The sequence below is a fragment of the Phallusia mammillata genome, chromosome 5 (genome assembly GCF_965637545.1).
Source record: "Phallusia mammillata chromosome 5, kaPhaMamm4.hap1.1, whole genome shotgun sequence".
Classification (NCBI taxonomy): domain Eukaryota; kingdom Metazoa; phylum Chordata; class Ascidiacea; order Phlebobranchia; family Ascidiidae; genus Phallusia; species Phallusia mammillata.
In genome coordinates, this window is record NC_137256.1 from 19,366,250 (window position 1) to 19,388,852 (window position 22,603).

General features: G+C 34.3%; 1 protein-coding gene across 11 annotated transcripts in view; it reads left to right on the forward strand.

Moving 5' to 3' along the window:
• The first annotated feature begins 1,892 nt into the window (after positions 1 to 1,892).
• LOC145227899 (NACHT, LRR and PYD domains-containing protein 3-like) overlaps positions 1,893 to 22,603 on the forward strand; it is an 81,804-nt gene continuing 61,093 nt past the window's right edge. For 4 of the 11 annotated variants that reach the window (XM_080092831.1, XM_080092836.1, XM_080092837.1 and 1 more), the window contains exons 1-9: positions 3,009 to 3,804; positions 3,870 to 3,969; positions 4,631 to 4,806; positions 5,758 to 5,883; positions 7,484 to 7,678; positions 8,865 to 8,960; positions 9,246 to 9,323; positions 11,259 to 13,042; positions 13,603 to 13,761. In XM_080092831.1, the coding sequence (XP_079948957.1) occupies positions 3,956 to 3,969; positions 4,631 to 4,806; positions 5,758 to 5,883; positions 7,484 to 7,678; positions 8,865 to 8,960; positions 9,246 to 9,323; positions 11,259 to 13,042; positions 13,603 to 13,761 (2,628 nt within the window). In that variant the 5' untranslated portion in view covers positions 3,009 to 3,804; positions 3,870 to 3,955. The other 7 variants (XR_013860001.1, XM_080092847.1, XM_080092834.1 and 4 more) reach the window with 7 other exon arrangements.

Sequence of the window (22,603 nt, forward strand, 5' to 3'; positions counted from 1 at the left end):
ACTATTTGTGCAAGGCAAAATAGGTGTAATATGTTCCATTATGTTGTTGCAACAATACGAATTTGTTTGCACTGTCAAACACAAAAAAGATGATTATTGTGCAAGTATGATGTGTGTTTTAAAAAATTGAAAATTATTATTAATCTTTACAAAATATTATCACTAGTTTAACTCTGTCAATTCTATTTTAGGTTTATCCCACTACAAACTCAAAATTCAACCAAGGACCTCTGAAATGTTAGTTACAATTCAGTCTACAAATTTTTTTTTGCTGCTTACTCAAAAACGCAATAAAAACCTTTTCGTGAAAAAAAAATAAAGATTTCCTCACTGTTTAGACCCTGAAATAGCGTGTCGGTGTTTTTGAATCAGACAATCTCCTGAGAGGGTAAATGTTAATGCTCTTTAGGCAATTGATATCTGCATGTCCAAAAGTTGATTTCTTTTATACACCACAGATTGGGTTCATGCTGAAATTCCTTGAGTATGATGTCGGGTGTTACGATTTTCATCAAATGCATCTCGCGCGCCAACTAAAGGCTGCAGTTATTTGCATTTCGGTCGCAGATGGTTTCGGCCTTGAAGACTTGGATAGCTTGATGCATATGGGTCAATCCATCATTGTCGTGTTTGTCGATCCCAAACCGGAACATCAGGGACTTCAAACTGTTGAAAACTTTTGCAATTAGTGCGCGATTAGTTAAAAACTGATTTAATTTGTAGTGAGTTTTTTGCAACTTTAACACAAAACATTCCCTTGAATTAGGCCTATTATCACTTAGCCTACATCTAAGTCCTCTAACAAACATTTTCATCATCAGTAAACTAATACGAAAGCTACCGTTGTATATTCCAGAGTAAATAACTTATTGTTTTATAAATTATACGGCCTTGGGGGACGATATTGCTCTAACCGCAACAATTCTAAAAATAACCGCATTTTGGCAGAACAAGTCGAATGTCGGGGCCGAAGTTTCGACATGACGACCGCCGGATGTTGTGTTTTACCATTTCGGAACCAGTTTCTTCAGTTGGAATTAGCTCTGCGAGAAATTGTTTACCAGACTTAGTTTTGAAATAGATTCGACGTATTTCGTAAGGTCATTTTGTATGCGAAGTTGTTGTTTCAAATCGGCAAGGACTACTTATTGAAATTACTTTGTTTCGGCTATAGCCTACACATCAATTCGATCTGCAATTCAAACTTCAATCGACTCGACAACTACGCCAAGACCGCCTAAAATGCATAAAATGAGCCAGGTGCACACAAAGATGGATCGTTTCGGCCTTGCATATTTGCTACAGTGCAGTTGTTTCGATATCTTTCCAGTCAAAATAAACCCCAATAAATGTTGTTGTGGACTTAGTTTTGCGGTATTTAATTATGAGGTACATGAAAAATCATTGTGTGAATCGGGTGGTACAAGCCCACTGGAGAGATCAGCGGTGTATACGCTTACGCCGTATACGACGAGAGTAAAAGAAAAAAAACAATCTTTCCAGCGCGCTGTGCAACACGGTAATCGTAGCGACTAGCGACGGAGGCCGCTACTGTCAAATTTGCATGTTGTACGCAACAAAGAAACAAATCACCTATGCTCAAAATTGCTGCATAAAAAAAGCACATTTATCAATATTGACTGCGATTTTGCGGAATTACAAGAAAATACCATTTCAATTTCAGCCAATCACCAATCAGATAAAAAAAATGTTTCAAAATGCGCGGGTTTTAAAATGCGTTATCTGTCACCGAACGACGAGTGAACAAAATAAGAAGCTGTATTGCTGTAAAAGTTGATGTTTGAAAAACATGTTTTTCCTACAAATTTATCATCGGTACACATGTTTGTTGTTTAATATGAGTGTAGGTAGAAACGCGGTGAAGGTGTATCGGACCTTGGACTTTTAATTCAAAACATATCGGACTTTGGACTTTTTAATTCAAAACATTTTAATTCGTGTAATTGTCGTGTCATATCATCACGGTCAACCCCGTTCATAACTCGCCTTTTTCTACACAACAGCTTGACCGGCTGTAAAACTGTTGAGACCTGTTTTACTTATTAATGCATCGGTCAATTACTGCTTAAGGCTATCGTTTTATCATCCCCTTGCGTGTTAACGTGAAGCAATGTCTTAAACTGCTTCCAGCCATGTTACACTTGACAATTCTATAAGCGATTTAAAGTATAATTACGGTTTAGAACACAGTTAATCTTTTCGGGCGTACGTTTTTACGACTAGCTGGCATAACAACTAGGTGACCTGAAAACTATATAATCTGCATCAATTTTGACTTAAGATCAGTAACTTGGAGAGTTATCATAAGAGTGACTAGTGACTAGTGACTAGTGACTAGAGTACGCATTAGAATTGATGTCTCACAGTTGATTCGTGCGCGGTGACTTTTGTGTTGCGTGTTTAGCCGCAAGAGGCGCTTTCGTGGCATGCCTTATTAAAATATAATGTGGGAACGTTAATTTAGCTTTGCGTCTTGTTGTTTGTTCAGGTAGCGATAGTTTAATTATTAGAGTCAGATAAACGGAGTGTGTTCAATTGTCTACCCACTGGGTCAGTACAAAGGTAAATCATGTAATGAAAGCATCTATGCCAGTGTGAATACTTTTTTGCACTTCCTTTAGTCTACGTTATAGGGTATAGCTGCAGCACGTTGAGTCATTAATGAGCAGCTACTTCCTGGTTGTTGATGGTTTAGTGCAGTTGTTTCAGGTGGCAGAACTTTCGATTTTCTCTCAAAAAAAAACAAGTTAGTGTCTATTCAACAGGATAAAAAGGATATATCTTACCCAAATTAGTTTGGGGCAATCTTGTAAGAACTGTTTTCTTAACATATGCATCCAACAAAAAAAGCAGCAATATAAGAAGACAACATAAACAATAAAGCCTTTGTTTTTTGTGAAATTGATACCATTTAAAGCAAAGCATTAGGAGCGATCCAGTTCCAAACTTCATTCAAGTTATGCTAAAAAGGTAAAACATAGCTATTGCAAGTTGTAAATGGTGGTCAACATTTTCCAAGGCAGTTAAACATGAGAAATGTGTGCTTAAAGTTTTAATAATACAGAACATCGACAAAAAACTAAATAAAATACATAACAGACTATTAGCCTACGTAGTTTTATTTGTCTAAAACAATTTTATTAGTTTCAACTCTTGTTTTTAAGTATTCAATCTAAGGAAGACATGATACATTTAAGAAAAACTACTGTTGTTATCATAAAGATTGATTGAAAAAATAGTGTCTCAAATATATTTGTGGCATTTTTTGGACTGTGTGTGGTTTGTTTTGTTCGAAACACATGTGTTAGATTGCACCAGTCCAGTTACAGTTGAAAGTGTGATAGAATCAGAAAAACAGACAGGCGTCCCTAGGCCTTTTAAGCTTTAAGATAAACATAACTACAAAAAGAGTGAGCAATAGTTGAATAAGACAAGACAATGCTATCACATTAAAAAAACATGTGATGTGGGCACCAAGTTACAAACATGAGATGTGGGCACCAAGTTCTACAGTGTCTCAGCATAGTCTTTTTAAATGCAGTTTACCCACTTCACTCCCCCACACAAAGTATGCATGTATTTCGCCATAGTGGGTGCATTACTTAGTTCTAAAAGTGTAATTTATTATTTCCTGAGCTACAGAGAACAATGAAAGCATCTCGTCATGAGTGAGTGTAATAACAATTTTTTTTAGCCATAAATGTGTAAATTAGCACTTGTTGCTGTAAACAAGCCACTTGATTTTATAAAGGCATTTGTTGGTGACTTTTAAGTAGCTGTCAGGTAGGAAATTAGATAATTTTGAAAAGTCATGAGTTTAATTGAGATGAACATTTTTCTATTTATAGGAGAGAGATTTTTTCAAGCAGATTTACTTTTTTTCCACCATTTCAAGTGTAGACCTTATACTTCGAAGAAACTCCATAAATATGAAATGGACAATGAACGGTACATCGAGACAAATTTTATTTGCTTTGTTGCTTCATCTTATTTTTTCTTTAAATGGTTATGTAAAACGGCTGGGACATTGAAAACAACAACAGGTTTTTAAGTCAAGTGTCACGTTATTTGAATGACTGCTTTGGTTTCTTGCTGGGTATCTTCTGCTGTAGGATCGCAATTGGCCATACAAACCTGATTGCATATGACGGTGGTTGAACCCGCAGGTTTATCTGGCCAAGTTAAATCTGCCTGACGGAAAACATCACTGCAGTTCCTCAGGACATTTCCTGTGAAGCATTAGGTAGACCTGGGTGTCCCGAGGAGAGTCCTGCTTTTGCTGTTGGTTCATTGACACAACCTCTTATACTCTCATAAGATCAATGGCTCTGAGATGGTAGTCTGGTGCTGAATTTGCTACACCATTTTCGTCCTGGTTGCCTAATCTAAAAAACCTAAATTCTACTGCAGTTTTTCGTTTCATCTGCAGTTTTTTATTACTGCAGATGAGTGACATATTATGATGCGTGACATATGCATTTTTTTGTTTGAACCTGTAACATATTGTGGTTTATAATGATGTTACTTAGAGTTCTTTAAATCATCGCAATGGATAAAATTTATGTTTTTACTGAAAGCAAATTACCACACTTTTTATTGTTTTATACAGGTCAAGAAAAGTTTCGCCAAAAGAGGCTCAGGATGTGAAAAGAACATTGGCCAAAGTCAACATACTACCAAACAATTGGCCTGAATATTTGAGAAAACTTGGATTTTCTGACAGAAAAGTAGAAGGGTATCTTAATAACACAGGTTCTTTGACCCCATACTGGGTCAAGTTAAAAGGTAATAGTTTTTGTGTATTTTTTAATGTACACGTACTTACCTAGCAAACATTTGCAAATTATCTCTGCTTACTGCTTGTTAACCTTTTGTTGTCATGTGATGTATTGCGATTAAACGGAGACTATTTAGTTTTGGGTAGTAGTCCCAGTAACTTACTCAGTACCATGCTAGAAGCAGTAAGTACCATGCTAGAAGCAGAGTCTCAAAGTCTTACTGTTTACATGGAGTCTGATTCAGAACATTAAACAGAGTCTGATTTAGAGTCGGAGACTTTTTTTAGACTCTGACTCATACTGTCCAATACCAGTGCTTTTACAAATGCAGTAAAAAGCTACTTTATGGTTGCGGCTCAAGAAATCTCACTAAACAAGCCTCAAGGTTTCGTTTTTTGTGCATTGCGAAGCCATTGTCATTTTTTGCCACCTAAACTTTTTTTAGCCAGGATTCTGCATCCAACCCTTAGGTTGTGCTTAAAAAAAGGTTAACATAAGAGCAAGTACCATAAGCTGAGTCTCAATTGCCGAGCAAAGTATAATGATTTCATCACATGTTACAGACCTAGGCGATTGTTTATGCACACTTTAAAATTTTTAGCCATTGGTGTTGTTTTAACATATGACACTCCTCTAACCCCTAAACTGGGTCCAACCTTTAAAACACATCCTAATTAGATGATATTTGGGCAGGTAATGAAATACTGTAAAGACAGCCCATCCCTGTATTGATTGTAAGGATTTTAACGGGTTTGTTCATGTTGCCATTGTATGGTGTCAATTATGCCATCAGATGCCACATTATCATAAAAACATACATCAACTTTGCCACCCTGTGTGAGTCATTTGAAATTCGTGTGCATAGTCAAATGCATGGAAAATTTTCATTAAATCGTAAATATATACCAGTTATTATAAGGGAAACTGATGTTTTTTTAATTAGTTTTTTTTAATACAGGGGAGCTTAGTGGACTTGATGTGGGGTTAGAAATACTTTTACAAAATGAAGTAAACAGTCAAAACAGAGATGAACAAATTGATGAAATCTTAATCTACAATCAAGTGAACAAGAATATTATTAGAAGTAAGTTTACATTGACTTTATTCTTTGCAACTGTTAAGTGATTTTATAAGAAAGCTATTACTGTGGTTTGTGTTGGATGAGCTTGGGGCCTTTAAAGAAAAGAAAAATATTTGAAGGTGTATTATGCAACAAACTGATAGTTTATGGAAAAAATTCTCTTTATAGAGTGGCACTTTATAGACACAGAGCTGGCCTGAAAGGTCTGTGGCACTAATTGTATTTTTAGCTGAACTGACACTAAAAAGAGACCTGATTAATGTACTTTTTGAACAAATGCCTATGGTGCAATCTGCCCAAGTGTGTTGAAGAAACAGAAGCAACGCACACACACTCTTTAATTGGCGCACACGCCGCAGTTTGTTGATTTGTGCTTTCTCTTGTAGTCAGGTTTATTTGAAAATATATGTTAAATCGCATCGTAACCAAGGGACCCAACATTTACACTTAGGAATTTCCCTATGACGGTTTATGACGTTGTAGTTTTGTTTTGGGTAGTTTTCCTTATAAAGGCACTTCGCTTAATATACAGATAAAATTGTTTATGACCTATTTCGTTTTGTAGTTCAAACCAACGCGTTAAGCGGCAAAGCGCTGTGCATATTTGTAAGCAAGCCCAAACCCGAAAGTACACGACCGCAACCTGGTCAAACTTGGGCGGCGGTTTGGGACTTATAATTGCGATGTATTTAAACGGATTATGTGATTAACCGGTATGCGATTAACCACAAAGTTTTCGTTGGAGTGGTTTAATGGTCACAATCCAGAATGGCCTAACTCACATCGGGTAGTAAAACAAATCTATAAAAAAGCTTCATAAAACTGGCTTCAACACATAAACCCCGGTTAAATCCAAAAACAAAGTTCTTAGTATTGTTTTTTCTGTTCTTTTTTTTCCTTACGAACTAGAAGTTTTATTAATTGGGCTAATGCAGTGCTTTTTTACTGTGTTTGTGTATCACTTATATCCAGAAAGTCTGTTTCCATACCAATTCTATCGAAAAAGCTACGCTCCAAAAGTTAGTGTCAATACAGTACTATGTCAACCTAAAAACGCTTACACACCATAATGTTGAAACCTCTGGTTTAAAGTTTTTCTACTGAATCAAATTGTGTACACCTAGTATGAATATATTCATCTTAGCTGATTTGGTCGAACTAGTGATCCCCTACTACGAAGCTGACATGTGCAGCATACTAGGCAAGCAACAGTGCTTGTGATTTGACTTTTGGTGGTTTCTCCACTGAGCCTGTGTAGCCAAGTTGGTAGAGCAAGAGCACTCGAAAGACTCCTGTCATAGGCTTGAATCCCACCACAGGCTAGATTTTTATGTAGTTGTTTAACATTTCGTTTAGTTTCTGATCTATGTCAGAGCACCCACTTCTTTTGCAAGTTTTGGTTGACAGTTTAAGAGTCCACTAAAGCAGTTCCACCATTTTTTTCCAAAACACCAACCTCACCCTGGAATGTAAGTTTCAACACATATTATATTGTAATAACTGTGCTGGCATTAGTTAAACTTATATCCATCATCATAGGTAGATGTATGCTGCTGTGTTTTTTCCCTGTAAAATAAACTTCCTATATTTGGTTTTTATTTAGATCGCAACCGGGCTTGGTTTTTGTATGATTTTATCTGTCACTATGCAGACAATAACTTTATGAAACATGACGTTGGTCGAATGAAGTTTGAACTTACAGACTCCCAATTGTTACAAATTGAATGTGACTACAAGGGAAACTCACTTGAACAAAGATATCAAATTTTATCAACTTGGGTGAGAGCAAAGAATTTAAGTAAGTGCTATGTTGTATATTATGAGTCCTGACCCAGTGTTTTTTTTGTATGCTGCAGGGATGTTTCACATATTAGTCAAAAGAGCACATTGAACTAATTATAATTCACACATGTTAAAGGTGGTTACTGTTTTGAAACATGTGATGACACACATGGTCTGACTAAGGAGTAAGTTGTTGTCGGCATCCTGTAATTTTTTTTATATTTTTGTTTGATACTTGCTTGAAGTAAAACAAGATAATGATGTAAGTTTAACATGGACAAGAGGTGTTTAAGTTCATGGACAAGAGGTGTTTAAGTGTCAAATGTATCCCATGGTTTTACTAACATATTTTTCTAATCTAAAAGTGATTGCACATATAAATGTGTGGAGACAGAGTGATTAACTTGCTACATTTTGAGACACTATATTTATAAATATAGTGAATCCCTGGGGATATATATATATATAGTGAAAGCCCAACCATTTCAGTGAATCCCCAGGGATGGTTGGGAACCACTGGTGTTTATTTGTCTTTATGTGCTTTGCACAAACACCAAAAACAAATTTACACTTATTCTAATCATATATATGTGTTTTCTCTAACATATTTTACTTCTGCATATTAAATCTACCAAATAGGGTTTCTTCCCGGGAATGTCTCGACGGAAAATTCCCGGGATTTCCCGGCAAAGTTAAGTTCCCGAATCCCGGGAAATTTGTTTTGAATTCCCGGGAAACAGACAATTAAGCAAAAACGTGTTAATTTTGTGAAAAAATAACGTAAATGTTCAAATTTCTGCTAACTGTTACCAAAATATGGCATTTTGTAATTTTAATCACAAAGTAAGTAAGCGTTTTTATACGAGGTGGTAAACTATTTTCACGAAAATGCGCTACCTAGCGGTACTAGAAATAACGAATTTATTTTTCGTAATTTACGAATCTTGTTAACGTTAAAGAAGCTTGCAAATATAGTTTTAATCGACAAAATCATGATTAGTTAGATGCCTCTAATGAAAATAAACTAATTTTAGCGGTTGCAATGACATAATTATTCACGAAAAAATAGGCACTTTTTCGGTCGGGAATTCCCGGGAAATGAAAAAGTTATTTCCTGTTTCTCGGGAATGAAAAAATCCGGGAAATAGAGGAACCCTAGTGTTAAATACCATTGCTTACAAAATTTCATCTTTTCTTTTTAGCTAAATTGAAAAAAATAGCAAGCGAGCTCAAAAAACTTGATTTGGTTGCACCTGACATTTACAACCCCAAGTCAATATTGGGATCTTTATCTCAAGGTATTGCGCCTGATTTAAAAATCACAAAAATTTGGGACTTCAACATGAAACTTTTACAATTGTAGTTTAAACTTTTGAAAGTACATTAAATGCTTTAGTTGAAAAAATAGGTACATTGTTGCTCTTTCCTTTTACAGGGAATGCAATTTGGTTTAAGAGGAGGACAACAGTAATTACAATTTGCACAAAATCAATTAGTTGTGTTAAAAGAAATGTTTTCTTTGCTCATTCTCTTTAAATTATTTAATAACTAACCAATAAAGAATTGTGTTTAATCCTTAACAGATACTGATACCAGTAGAGGAGCATCAGATTCTTACATTTCTTCAGGAACAAATGATGAAGAAATCTCATCTCAACAAGGTTGTACCTTTCCTTATTCTTTAATAATAATTGGGATAGATTGCATTAATAAGAGCAAATGAAAACAATGAATAATTACCCAATAATGCACAGATGTAAATGCAGTCAAAAGTTTATACTGTTTTTACCCTATGAATTCCTTAAGCGTTTCATAATAGTACTAAAGTGCTGAAAATACAAAAAAAAGTAGGCTAAATTAATTTAAATCTGACATTTTAAGTTGAGCTTATTTCAAAAGAGCTCACACATACACGAAATACCATTTTTGGGTTAAAACATTATTGAATAATGCAGGAAAAGAGAACAAAAAATTCAAATCATTAAAAATAGCAACAAAAACAAACACAAATAAACAAACAAATAATAAATGAAACTAAAACAAAAACATTAAGAAAATGGATGCATTTGTCAGTGCAGCTTACTTCTTTGCATGACAAACACCTGTTTTAATCTTCTGCTACCCTTGCAGAAATGTGAAAAAGACAATGGCAGCAGCACATGCACAAGACAAACTATCAAAAAGTTATGTGATAGAAGCTTGGGAGATTTTAAGAAAACAAAACACTGCAAACAAAGAAAATTTTAAAAATACCTATTATTTTTCATTTTATCAAACCACGTTTTAGAGGTTTGACATTAATGTGGGCAAAAACATGTTAGAAAACACTGTTTTCTGGCTAATGCTGGTTTGTTCCAGCCATTTTGTCAAAAAATGAGTCCTTTAAAGTTTTTTCAAATTAACACATATATATCATATTTATCTCAAGGTTGACCCACCTGTTCAACAACATTCTTCGAAAACATGAAACTTTTCAGCACATGACCTTGAGAACTTTATATTTTGTTGGTTGGATTATAGCAAAGTGTTTTACAGAAATTAATAACTTCTAGTTTCTAAGAATGGAAAGTATTTTCCAACAAAATCTGCAAAGAATATCTTGGAATATATATATATATTGCCACAGGATAAAACATAGATAAAAAGGAATTAAAGTATAAAACACAAGAAAACAAAGTGACATGAAAACACTGAACTATAAACAAAACACTGGAGACGTTGCTATCATTGCCGCTTTCAAACTAGTAACAAGTAACAGTTATAGCAAATCACAACTTGTCTTTGTCATATGCACATGTCAAAGCTTTGGGCACAAAGGCGCAGACAAAATAGATGAAACACCGGGCAATGTAAAATACGTAACAACAAAAAATAGCAACTGAGCAACCATTAGTGCAACGTTTGCAACTAGTGGTACATTTGCTGGTATGGGGCAAGAACTGTAACACAAAAGTCATACAATAGCGGGTTTTGGGGCAATAACACAAAAACTTTCAGGATGTTAATAGAAGCACCAGTTGACTTGAGCCATATTGCTTTCGCTTGATAGATCCATGTCGGGACTTTTGACGAAGGTCACCTTAAAGCATTCTGTTTTTTTTTCTTAAATGGTGGAATGCTTTAAGGGGAAATGTTGACATAGCAAGCGTTATCAGTAATCGCTAAAATTGTTCGTTGGTTTGAAGTGTTCCAGTTAGTATGGTGATCCCAGCTCTATGTACAAAATTCGTTTTTTGTTTGTCCAACATACTGGCAATTACACAACAAACACGTGGTGACACATATCCCATAGCATTTGCAGTCTATAGATTTCCACAAAACAAACACTTGCATGTATATTACTCATGAGCAGGCACAGTCAAGCAGGTTTTAATGAGAGGTTTCCCAATAAACAATAAAAAATGTCACAGAGCGTCAATAGACAAATTCACAAATTTGAATGTTAAACTCTCCCCATTAAAAATTTCCAGATATGCTCCTGCATACCACCAACACACAACATCCAAAAAAATGAAAATAAACTAAAAACAAACCACAACAGACCTAAAATTCTGAAAAGAAGCATATCTAACCAGATATGTTTAAAAACATTTCAGAAATGGAAATGAGTGGACTCAAGCATGCATTGCAGAATTTGATCACAGCAAAAACTGGCCAACAAACCACATTTCCTTTGCAAGTTACTAAACAAGAAAATGTGAGCCCAGAAAAGTTTGGAAATGCCAGCAGCTGGTCTTTCAGAAAACAAACTGACAAAAAAGAAATAACTGCTGAAAATTTGTTCGATGAGGCTGCACACACTTGTGCAGAGAAAGCAAAATCATCACATGAAACAATTTTCAAACCACGACACAACATTGCTGGTGTCACTGGAATAGCTGGTGTAGGCAAAACCACTTTTTGCAAATCAGTTGCCAAACAGTGGATGGAGACTCACCCTGAATCATTTGTGTTCTACATTTCAAGCAGAGATCTCAACTTTAAAAACCAGGAAAAATACAATGTTCTTAAGTTTCTTCTTGCATCCACAGTTCATAGCCTTAAACATAGTCCTGAATCAGGAAAGTTATTACTGGAGAAAATTGAGAAATCTTCAGACACACTGATTGTCATTGATGGTCTCGATGAGGCCAAGCATAAAGGAAACTTTTTTGAATATCCATCTGCTGTGGAATTGTTTGATGAAAAGGAAAGTGCTTATAACATCCTGATGAATCTCCTTAATGGTCGCCTACTTCCTAATGCCAAAAAGCTAATTGCTTCGCGGCCATTTGCATTTCAGCACTTTCATCCAGAATGCAATCCTTTGTTTATGGCACATGTTTTAGGTCTAAGGCCAGAATCTCAAATTCTTCTCTGCAAAGAAGTGTGTGAAACCGACGAGCAACAAGTCATTCTCCAGGAAGAGCTGGAAAAACAACCCAACATATCAGCCCTGTGTTTTATTCCCATGTTTGGAAAAATGATTGTTAAAAACTTTTTTGAAAACCTGGGATCAGGCAAATCAACACGATCAATCTGTGAGATTTTTCTGAATCAATTTGAGCATTGGCAGAGGAACCCTCAATTTAAAACAGATGTTCAATTCATTCCAAAACTAGCAAAACTAGCTTTTGATGGAATTCAAACTCGACAATTTCAGTTTACCACCAATAATCTGAAGAAATATGGCCTGGTGGGAAATTCTATTGAACCGTTTATGAGTGTTCATACAGAAGGTTCTAAAGAACCAGGTTTAATGATTCTTGATGGGGAAGAAATGTTTTTCTTTATTCATGCCACATGGCAGGAGTTTTTAGCTGCACTTCATCTCATGGTGTTTGCATCTAATGAAGAATTCTCTGCCAAAGTTGAAGAGCTGCTTAAAGAAGGTCATTGGGAGGTTGTCACCCGATTTCTGTTTGGTTTTTGTCACCAGCAAACACAGGCAAAGCTTCAAGCTATATTTGCTGATGATCATGATGTCAGAGATAAAGAAAAACTTTTGAAGACCAAACTTCTTAGATTTCTTCCAGATGTGCTTGAAAATTTACCCGCTGATTTTCCAGTTTCTCCAGCAAAATGTTATAGTGATGTAAAATCAATGATAACTGCTGTGGAATTTAACTCATGTGATAATGATTCCACTCTTTTTAACATATGCAGTTGGGCATATGAGGCCCAAGATGATGATTTAACTAAGACTGTTTCCAATTCTCTACCAAGTCCATTGTTATTATCAGGAGATATTCTTCCACACGAGATTGTTTGTTTCTGTCATATCCTACTAGCTGCAGAAGAGCCACACATACTTAATGTTGGAACTTGGTTTAAGCCAGCAACTTTCATTGGAGCAGGGCTACAAACACTGCTAAACACAGTTCAACAATCAAAACACAAAGTAAGTGTAGAAAACTATTGTGTTAAATAACAAAAAGAGTGTATTTTCTTGGGAATTATATTTTTGCTGATACAGATAAGTCTGGTTTATTGCTTAAAACTGTGAATTTCATAGGAATCACGAATCCCAAGCCAATCTTGTGTTTTTTGCATACATGGGACAGGGTTTAGTTTAAAAATAACTTAAAACATTTTTGACACAAAGGTAACTTTTTTTTAATAAAGTGCATTAACAAAACACAGTTGTACTACCTTGCAAGTAGGAATGTAAATTGTCTGTAATGTTGGTTTTTCATTTTAGTGTTTGCTTTTTTAAAAATGAATATGACTTTTCTTCGTATTGTCAAAACCACTTGAATTTCTAATTACTACTTTTTTGTTGTGTGCCATGTTCAGACAATTTTTTTTGTGTATAAAGTTGTAAGAATGTACAATTTAAATTTACTAGAAAAGCTTACAAGACAATAATTATTTCTATGTTTTGTTAATTGTAGCTTAACTGGAGGCTTATACAAAATTCTATTGTTTTATTCAAAGAGAGTTACTTTGTTGTGTTGACAGATTAAAAAGTTACATCTTAAGGACATGGATGTCTTTGAATTTTTTGATGTAATTTTGGAGTTGCTTCCTGACATCATCGAACTCACACTGTTAAGTTGTAATATTCCAATTACATATGTGGAAAAATTGGGTGATTTTATTACACAACATAAAATCAATGTATGCAAATTGGTATATTCATACCATGGTAGATTTAACTTTACCTGTATACGATATAAAACTATTTTTACAGTTTAGTCGTTATTAATTATTTGCATTTGCAAATTTGACAGGTTTATGGTGGTATGTTTGTTTCACGACTCCAGATCTAGTAGTAAAATATCTGGAACAAAATATCAACAAAAGTTAATGATATATATATATGATTTGTCAAAAGTTATGGAATGAAATTAAAAACTTTACTTTTTATTATTACTGTAGTACAGTGCTTCTTAAAAGTCAGCAAGTATAATATTTTGTCAAACGATATGTGTTGTATTGTATTACAGAGAAACAAGTGTTTAGTGCCATTTTGTCTTGTGCTAATAATCCTGTTTACAAACCAAAAAGTATAGCTTTACAAACCTTTAGTTTATAGATAGTTACAGTTGTAGTAAATATATAGTTAAGAATCTAAAATAGTTACAAATTTGTGTTTACTTTTACAAAAGCTTTGTTTTGCAGTTATCTTCTCTTAATTTGTCTGGGAATGATCTTAATGGTGTTGGAAAGCTCCTAGACACATTCATTCACACAATTCCTATGTTATGGATTGGTGGTTGCAATCTGAATGATGATGATTTTGCATGTTTAAGTGGAGCTATAAGAGAAAGAAATACAAATGTGAGTTATTGTTGCTAAACAATGTTATGTCAGATGAGTTTTAAAACTTGTTTGTAAGTATACATTTGTACAATAACCCAGCTACTATGGATATTAAAACAGTTAATAATATTCTAAAATCTTGTATTAGTGATTTGTTATCACACCATTTTAAGTTAGACTTCCCATTTTATTGACAATATTTGACTAAGAAATTTATCCCTTGGTGTTTTTACTCAGTTCTCTCCTTTTTACTTTTATCTGCCTGAAGTTTATCTTACGCATCATAATGTCCATAGTATTCTAAGCACCATCACTTTACCACATACAACAGATATTTGGGATGATTGATAATAATTCTTTTAAGACTGATGCTTATTATTGGCAGACAAGAGGAGTGATAAACAACTTATTTCTACTAAACCATAACTATTTCATCACTTAAAGCTAGTTCCAAGGCTTGAAACTTGAAAGTACTGTAGGACAATGTACCTAAAACATGGCCCCATGCCGTTACTAGGAGAACCAATAAAACAAAAAGTTGCTTTGACTAAAATATAATGTTAGAAATATGCTTTCATATTAGGGGGTTGCCTTTCCTAATTAAAGAAAACACAATACCACCGATTATTGGGGCCTATATTCAGCCTCTGTTTTATAATTCATTCATGCATGCTTGATATGCGCACTTACCATTGTATCACATTTAACAGTGTCCATACGGTTTGTGACATTTTAATTGCAAAAATTATTATTTGCTGATGCTTGCCAAATGACATTGAAACAAAAAAAATCTGATAATGTGTTGATATTAAAAAAAAAATTAAAGCTGCCCTGCTAGTTTAAACAAAACATTATTCACCTTTATCACATTTTTTTTCATATTCTTTCATTACTGGTGTATTCAGTATTTATTATGTGTATATACCTGCATACTTCGTAACTTGCTAGTCAAAAATGATGCATAGTTATATGTTGTAATTAAAATGAATGACTTATCTGTGTCAAGTGATTTGAAACATAGTTTCCTGCTTGGTTTTACTAGCTCTTGCAACATATTCATTATAATTGACTTATGTGCACAAAACATACATTATGGAACTTAAGAAAGTCGACATTGTCCATTATGAACGTGTCTAAAACATAAAAATGACTTATACAACTCTGTGATATTGTTTGCACCAGTGTTCTAAAACTAATTTTAAGTTTATTATCAGTAGAAAAGTACAGTAGAAATACATTTGCAGATAAGTTTCAAAATTGGTTCAATATGTTTCTGGCAATAATTTAAATGCTACATAACAACTGTTTCATAGATGGATTTCATTGACTTCAGTTATAATGTGCTGTCACAAAATGCTTTGGAAAGTTTGGCACCAAGTGTTCATCAACTTGATGGGTTGTTCTTGCGCGACTGTTCAGTCAGTGGTGATGGTCTGAAACAAATATGCCATGAAATTCTTAAACGACAAAAGCCAGTAAGTTGATGATACATAAAGGAGTTAACAAATAAGATGAAAATAGTTGCTTTTACCAGTCTTGCTCCAGTTTCTGGTAATGAGAAATAAATGAAACATTTTGGCCCTGTTCATATGTAAGAACTAAAAACTGACTGTGCTAAGAGATCTCCGTATTTCGGTGTTATGATTAACACCTACAGCACAATGTAGTTGCAGATGAAAATCAGATTTAACTGACATGTTCAGTTAAGAAATGCTTAATTTGTTTGCTTGATCATGTCCAGTACTGTGTAACCTGATACAACAGTGATATGAGGCATTTACAATGTATCATTTTATTTAAAAATTTATTGTCAGTAAAGCATTTTGTAACAATCACTAAATGGTTTTGTAGTCATATTCAAATGATTTTATCACAATTGATTTACTACATGTTTAAAATTTTCTAACATACATTTCAGGTTTTTTAGCAATTTGTATTGCAAGGTAAGATTTGCTTATTGCTTTAATGTTACACTAACTAACAGGAAAACAGTTATATGCAAAAAGCTGATTGCATGTTTAAAATCTTTCTGACACTTAAATGCATGTTTGTTCTTTTATAGATGAATGTATTCAATCTATCAAGTAACAACATTGGATTGATTGGTGTCAGTGAAGTGTCAACTTGTGTCAAAAACATACGTCAACTGTGGTTGGATAATTGCAATTTAACTGGTACTTGCTTGAAAATATTGTTACTTGCTATTTTGAAGTTGGACCACCAAGTGAGTGAAATATTAATTTATTGAAAGAAATAAAAAAATTAGAAGCATTAAGTCCCAACCCACCTGACAATGCAGCAAAATTTACCCAAAATAAAGATGTCGTATTTAAATTCATGCACATTATTGACAGCATAAGTCTTTTCATAGAAAATGTCAGTTTAAATATAGGTCTCCTTTCCTAAATAGAAAGTGTATTGTTGTTGGATGTATTTTTCATTGCATCCTTTATTCTGTGTAATGCAGGCTTCTTACTTGTTTCTTGTCAAGAAGCAAATGCATTTAACTTTACTCACGTAAATGTATAGGAACCTTTAAATATCCAGTAGGAATTTTCAATGGTTTACCAAGGTCCCAACAACATAATGAAGTGTATCTGAAAACACAGATGTTTAAGCTAGACAGTTGGGTCAGGCTAGGCAAAATTGACAGATCTGCATAGCGTATGATATTAAGCAGTGGCTTCATGCATCAACAAATGTTACACCATACTTAAATGCATATTTATTTAACTGCAAATGATGTCTTAGTAGAAAGACATCAGATAAAGCAATGTAGTTTAATTTGTCTAAGTTGTTAAGTGCTTGTTCTACCCAAGATTTGGAGGTGATTGTCTATATGTCGGCATTGACTTGAAAGAACATATTATACACTACTTGATTTCCATACTGAAATATAGTTGCTAAACAAAACAATCAACTGCATTTTACCAAACCATGTAATAGGTCACATAGTTTATTGTCTGTTTGGCAAGAGGCGAGAATTTTCTGCTGACAGAAGAAAGTTTTTATACTGGAATTAAATTTATGAAATGTGTTTCAAGCTTTCCACCAAATTGTTTCCAAATGTTAAAAAATGAATGCAACATATACACATTCATTTCTGCCCACTGAAATATGTATATTTGCGTAAAAAATTAGGACCTGTTTTTGTAAGTAGAAGAATGGTATTTGAAGTAAGTCTTTAAATAGGACATATTTCTGCTTCAGTTTTTAAAAAAATGTGTAAAAATTGGTATTTACAGATGGAAACATTTAGTATTGGTGGCAATAAAGTTGGTTTGGAAATTATTCCATTGATTGCCCAATGTGTTCATAAAACAAAAAGACTTGACCTTGACAACTGTGGAATGAATGCTGATGATGTAAAGATTGTGACCAATGAGACAAAATCTCTGGATGAACCAGTATGTAAATTTGTGTTTGTGTAAAAAATGTTTATGTAAGATTAAAATAAAAGTAAACACATGTTTGTTACATAACCTTAGTGCATGAATGTAAGTTGTAAAACTAAAAACTGTTCATTAAAATGATGTTGTCACAATCTAGTACAGCATTAAGTGTTAAATATTAAATAGTTACAGCTAAGACTAACATACACTTGATTCATAATTTATCTCTCATGTGACAGAGCAAATATATTTTATGTTGAAAAACTTCCCACCACAGAAATGATAACTTCATGCAATATGAGTGCACAAAGTATAGACAAAGAAATAACAATAGAATGTCTTAACATTTAATTAGAGGAAATTTTGTTAGTGTTTGGCCAGTCTTGAGCTCCCCCACTTCTTATAATTGTGCTTGTTTTCTTGCACATATCCAATATTTTGTGAAACATTGTCTAGCCTAGTGGTTCACAACCTTTTTTTAACGCGACCCAAATACTTACCAAAGTTTCGTTAAGTGTTTTTTTCGCGACCCATGGACATATTATTTTAATTGTATTTTTGTTTCTAAATTAAGAAAGCTTTTTGAAAATTGCTACACCAGCTTAGAAAATCAATAACCTTATAACGAACAAATACTGTTTTTTTTCAACCAAACATTTTCATTTAGCCTGAACTTGGAGCTGAATGAAAGAAATATTAGCCAGACAACGCTCCACTGTGAACTAACACATCACTTTATGATGTCACAAACAGGTTTAGCCATTATCACAACAAGTGATGAAATTATTATTTGGCAACAATTTAAAGCATTGGGAAATATTAAAATGACGCCATGAGGAGAAGTCAAAAAGTAAATGCTCATATTCGAAAACAAGGGATCCGACAGAATGTTCAGGCGACCCAACTTTGGGTCGCGGACCATAGGTTGGGAAACACTGGTTTAGCCCAGGGGTGTGCAACCTGCGGCCCGCGGGCCAAATGTGGCCCTTTGTTAAACGTTGTGCGGCCCGCAGAGACATTTGGATTTCAAATCTACTGGCAAATGAGTCCAACCATTACATATTTTTGAGCAGATTAATGCGCCAGATGCTATTTTTCTGCGACCTGGCAATTTGTGGCTAGAATCAAATGCGAATTTATTTGTAGTTAAGCATATTAGAGAAGCAACGATGAAAAATCACCTTGTTTGATACACAGGTGCGGCCCGCGTTCTAATTTTGGCAATTGTATTTGGCCCCACAGTAACAAAGGTTTGCCACCCCTGGTCTAGCCCTTTGAAACGGTAAATTTTTGAACAATGTCCAAATTTGCACAGTTTGTTCATTTTGCTCTTTAAAGGTGTTGCTTTTGTGTTTTACCCTGCAGCCCCCAATATTTCCCCACTAGGCCTCTACAATGGGTGAATGTTTTGAACAATATCCACATTTAATGAATTTTGAAGAGTTTGTTAAATTTGGTATTTAAAGCTTTTATTGTGTTTTGCCCTGTAGTCCAAACATTTAACCTATAAGTCTCCTAAAATTGGTTCATTTTTAAAAAATGTCTGTTTATAAAATACATCATCCATGGCTGTGTTTACCCTATAAGCCCACCTTATTTTCATTTTTAGGTGTAGAAGCCCACCAATATTTCATTTTTAGGTGTAGATTGTCACGTTTTGCCCCCTCAATTACCCCATTAGCCCCCTAAAAACGGTTAACTTTTTAAAGCAGGGGTTCTTAAACTTTTTGTGTCGTGCCCCACTTGACACTATTTAAATATTCTCACGGCCCCCTAAAAAACGTTAGCACTGATGATGCTTGTCTTGTTTTTTTGAAAAACGACATACATCGTAGGTCCGCCTTAAGCTACTGTCAAGTTAGTTCCAATTGTTAGAAGAAGCCACTTCAACACTGATAAGTTGTGAAAAGAAGTTTTTGCGCATGCACAGAGCCACGTTGCCAGTATTCTTGTAAACTACGCATGTGTTGCAAAAAGAGGTAAATGTGCGCAAACAATTGCCTTATTGTGTTACTTGTGACGTAATATACAAACATTCCTTGTAAGATGAGACTAACTATACAATTTAACAGATTTTAAATGAGTTTTTAAAAAGACCAAAAAAATAATCCATTTCTGATAAATCCATTTCTGAGTAATGAAGCGTTTACTTTAAACAGTAAGTGCGAAATCAGTGCCGATGTAATTCCAATGTATTCATTTACAATTGTTTGTAAGTGAAAACTTTGCTTCCATAATGTGCTGTGCCCCCATTGCAAACCCTTCACGCCCCCATAGGGGGGCGCGCCCCCCAGTTTAAGAACCCCTGCTTTAAACAATGTCATAAAATTTAGACAATTTCCACAATATTCTACATATTCTCTATATATTTTTTAACACATTATCATTTTTCCCACTGCAGACAAATTGGAAATCATGATTTAGAGTTTAGGCAATGTTAAACCTCACAGAACTGTGTCAAACATGCAGCGTATGACTTCGATTGTGATGTCATAAATTGTTCGGTTGATTTGGCCAAACTTATTCGGCAAAAATCACTGAATAGTCGGTTTCTGGCGAATCGAATTTTTGTCAATTCTGTACATCACTAGTTATTACTAATCTTTTTGAAATTTGTGTATTTATATAAAAACACCACCAAAACATAGTATTTGTCACATTTTTATGTATATATATATTGTAATTTGCCTGCAAATGTGTTTTTTAGATGACATTGTTGGCCCTGTCAAAGAACAAGTTTGGTGATGAAGGGGCAATTGCTCTGACTGGATGTTTAAACAAAGTTGAAGTTCTTGACCTTAGAAACTGTGACATCACTTCAGTTGGTGCAAAAGCTTTATGGGAAGCCAACCTTAAATGGGTGAGTACAGCTTGACAGTTTTCCAATAAAACAGCAATTTCATACACTGGAAACATGGAAACAATTTCATACACCAGGTAAATAAACCAGTCATTAAATTATAGTTTAACACCAAACCTTTACTAAATAAATATTGTTTTTTCAACATAATATTACTGTGTGGTGTGAGAGGCTGAAATTAACCCACCTGATTCCAATGTGTGGGGAAATCCTGCTTTAAGTTTATTGCGCTGGGAAATGTAACCGGGTTGAAGTTAGACTGCAAGCACAAGGTGGTTGTGCATGCAACTCAAGCATCTTGGCAAGAAATTTTCCACTTTATTTTACTAAACAAACCACCCTCAGTTTGTTCTACTTTCTGCTACTTACCAAATCTGTAATGTCTCATCACAAAATCTGGTCACTAAAAGTTTTGACAAAATGTCAGGTTCACTTTTGTATTTTTTTTATTGCCAAAAAAATGTATCTCCAATATGAACTTATACTTTCATGAACCTTTGATTAACTGTATTTGTTATTTACAACTTGCCAATTTTTGCATGATAGCTATTATGGCAATTGTTTGTACATATTGTAACCAAAGTGTTACCTGCGTGTATTTTGCAGAAACGTGAGATTTGGGGGCTTGACTCTGAGTTTAAAGAAGCTTCTAAAACAAGCTCCAGCAGTGACGAGATGGCGCCTGTTGTTACAAGGCCAAAAAAGAAGCGGTGCCAGATCAGCTAATTTTTTGTACCTGAAGACAGGTTTTTTTTAAGGTTTTGTTTGGGTGACTGCTAAGTAGTTTTAAGAGACGGCAAGTGTTTCATTGAAATACCAAAAAATAGCCATATTTGCTTAAACGAATTATTTATTAGGCTACTGGGAAAATTGTGGGCAACCGCTGGAGAAATTTGGGAGACCGTTTCGGAAAATTTGAAGGGGAAAACAATTCACTTAAACCTGCACATGTTCTGCAAGATTCCTTGGCCTAATTTATCTTATTTAAACTCTCTCATCGGCACTTGGTTCCACTGCTCTTGTGTTTGTTGTCACTTTTCAATTCATATAGTTTATATTTTCAATGGTTGCATGGAAACTTAAAGCTATGAGTACCACCCACTTGACTTTCCACTTTTAAGGACTCCACTAAAATTGTCATACAATTTCATGGGGTGGAGTATTGTTTTGCTACATTTGTTCTCCTGTACAAATGGTATTGGTTCCATGTACAGAGTAGTAACCCTGACCAGCTATAAGGGTCATTGTGTTTTGTGCCAAATTTTATATTGTGTTAATGTTTTTTTATTGAAATATATGTTTTATTCTGTTTATACATGTTTATGATTGTTTACTATTTACTACTAAAGTTAACATTCTTTTAATCATACCTCTACAATTGTTGTGTATATGTCATTCCATAATCATTATTGTTTCAGAGTTATTATGGGTCTCCTTTCTTGAAAGGTACATATTATGCTTGTCTACATTTTTTTCTGTAGTGATGGTTTATTTTAACTTTCTGGTCAAGAAAGAGTGTTTGAAACTTTATTTAAAATTGCACAGTTTAGTTAGTTATGCCAAGTCGATCCTCTTTGACCCCAGATGACCCCATCGTTCACCCACAGGCACCCAATGCATAAAATATTAAAAGGGCTTTACATACAGGTGTTTGCTAATATGTTGGTTGGTGCATTTATAAGTATTTTAATTCACCTTGGTTGTTTTGGTCGTATTGTGCTGCATTTTTAATAAGTGGCCTACTTTTATTTTGTTATAGTTTCTGAGCCTGTTTTGTTATAAACAAAGCACTTGTATTGTTTAGAGGTCATGTCTATAGGCGTTGACTATAAAAGGTCGGCTCAAACTTAAATTCTATGAGGGTTTATACATTTCCTTCATTTCGTCGTAAAACTCTAAACACTAAAACATAAAATGATCAAGGTAGCACTTATTGATTATTTTA